The sequence below is a fragment of the Elephantulus edwardii genome, unplaced genomic scaffold (assembly GCF_000299155.1).
Source record: "Elephantulus edwardii isolate Elephantulus edwardi_28Jun2011 unplaced genomic scaffold, EleEdw1.0 scaffold00147, whole genome shotgun sequence".
NCBI classification, from domain to species: Eukaryota; Metazoa; Chordata; class Mammalia; order Macroscelidea; family Macroscelididae; genus Elephantulus; species Elephantulus edwardii.
The window spans coordinates 4,636,783-4,637,991 of record NW_006399897.1 but is presented as its reverse complement, the minus strand read 5'-3'; the positions used below and the strand labels follow the sequence as shown (position 1 = coordinate 4,637,991).

Genomic DNA, 1,209 nt, shown 5'->3' with positions numbered 1-1,209 from the left:
CGGCGGCGCTGACTTTCCTTCCGCGGAGACGCGCGGCGGCGCCCGAGCTGGCGGGAGCGGAGCGAGCCTGCCGTGCGCCCAGCCCCGGGGTCGGGGCGCGCACTCACCGTACACACAAAGACGCACACACGCGTCCTGGCCAGTGCGCAGCCAGGAGCTGAGAAAGTGGTGGAGGCAGAAAGCTTTGGTCTCCCAGCGAGGACGAAGCTTCTCTTTCTTTCGTGCTTTCCAGGGCCAAGAGCGCGGAGTGCAGGTTTTTGATGAGCCACAAGAATTAAAAAAGATTCCTACGCGCTCTGGTGATTCTCTCTTGTAGCGCCGGCGCCTCCTTTCTGAGCACTGGAAGATGAAATCACGCCGACGCGGCTGCTGCGGACTCAGGGCGCTGCCCGCCCCTCTGGATCTATAGTCCGACGCGACCCTTCTACGGGGCTGAGCGCTCACCCCAGCCGAACCAGAGCCCCGCGCCGCCAGCAGCAATTCTCTCCTCTCACCCGTGTCGCCTCTCTTCTTCTTGCCTTTGTTTTTAAACCCCGGCGGCGCCGCCGTTCGCTTCTCCTAGCAGCACTCCGGCGGTGGATGCGCCCTGCAACCTGGATTGGCACAGGGGTCTGGCCTCCCGAGTTAAGTTCGGCGAGGTGACTGGAGCCCACCGTGCGGCCTCGGCCTCCACCTCGCGCCCTGAAAAGCCCCCGGAGGGCGAGCGCATCAAGGACTCGGCCGCTGGGATCGGGCTTGGAGCGCCTGTCGTGCCCTCCGTGGCCCCGGATTCGAGGGGTCTTGAGTTCTTGCACCTCTTTTTGTCCGGAGGATTGGGGATAACCGGACCCCCGCACCGCTCCTGCGAGGTCCGGAGGTCGCGGGGAGCTGGGAGTGGTTTGGCCATGGCTGTGAGGAGGGACTCCGTGTGGAAGTACTGCTGGGGAGTTTTGATGGTTTTATGTAGAACTGCGATTTCCAGATCGATAGTTTTAGAACCTATCTATTGGAATTCTTCAAACTCCAAGTAAGTTGCGCCCGCGGTTTCCCCCAAACGTCGCCCGCGCCCCCATGTTCCCTGGAGCCCCAGCTCTGGGCCAACCACGGCGCGTCCTCTGGGCGGGAGGAGGCACGGACTCGCCTACCCACCGCGGGCCACACGGATCAGGGACCGTGTTGCCCAGCGAGCGTTGTGGGGTGGTGATTTTGCTTCCTGGAGCCGCGGCCCGC

At 63.7% G+C, this 1,209-nt stretch overlaps 1 protein-coding gene across 1 annotated transcript in view; it reads left to right on the top strand.

Annotated features, from left to right (window-relative positions):
• The first annotated feature begins 814 nt into the window (after positions 1 to 814).
• Positions 815 to 1,209, top strand: part of EFNB2 (ephrin-B2) — a 57,065-nt gene continuing 56,670 nt past the window's right edge. Inside the window, exon 1 of the mRNA XM_006894613.1 lies at positions 815 to 1,006. Coding sequence (XP_006894675.1) covers positions 885 to 1,006 — 122 coding nt within the window. The 5' untranslated portion in view covers positions 815 to 884. The remainder of the gene's footprint in view (positions 1,007 to 1,209) is intronic.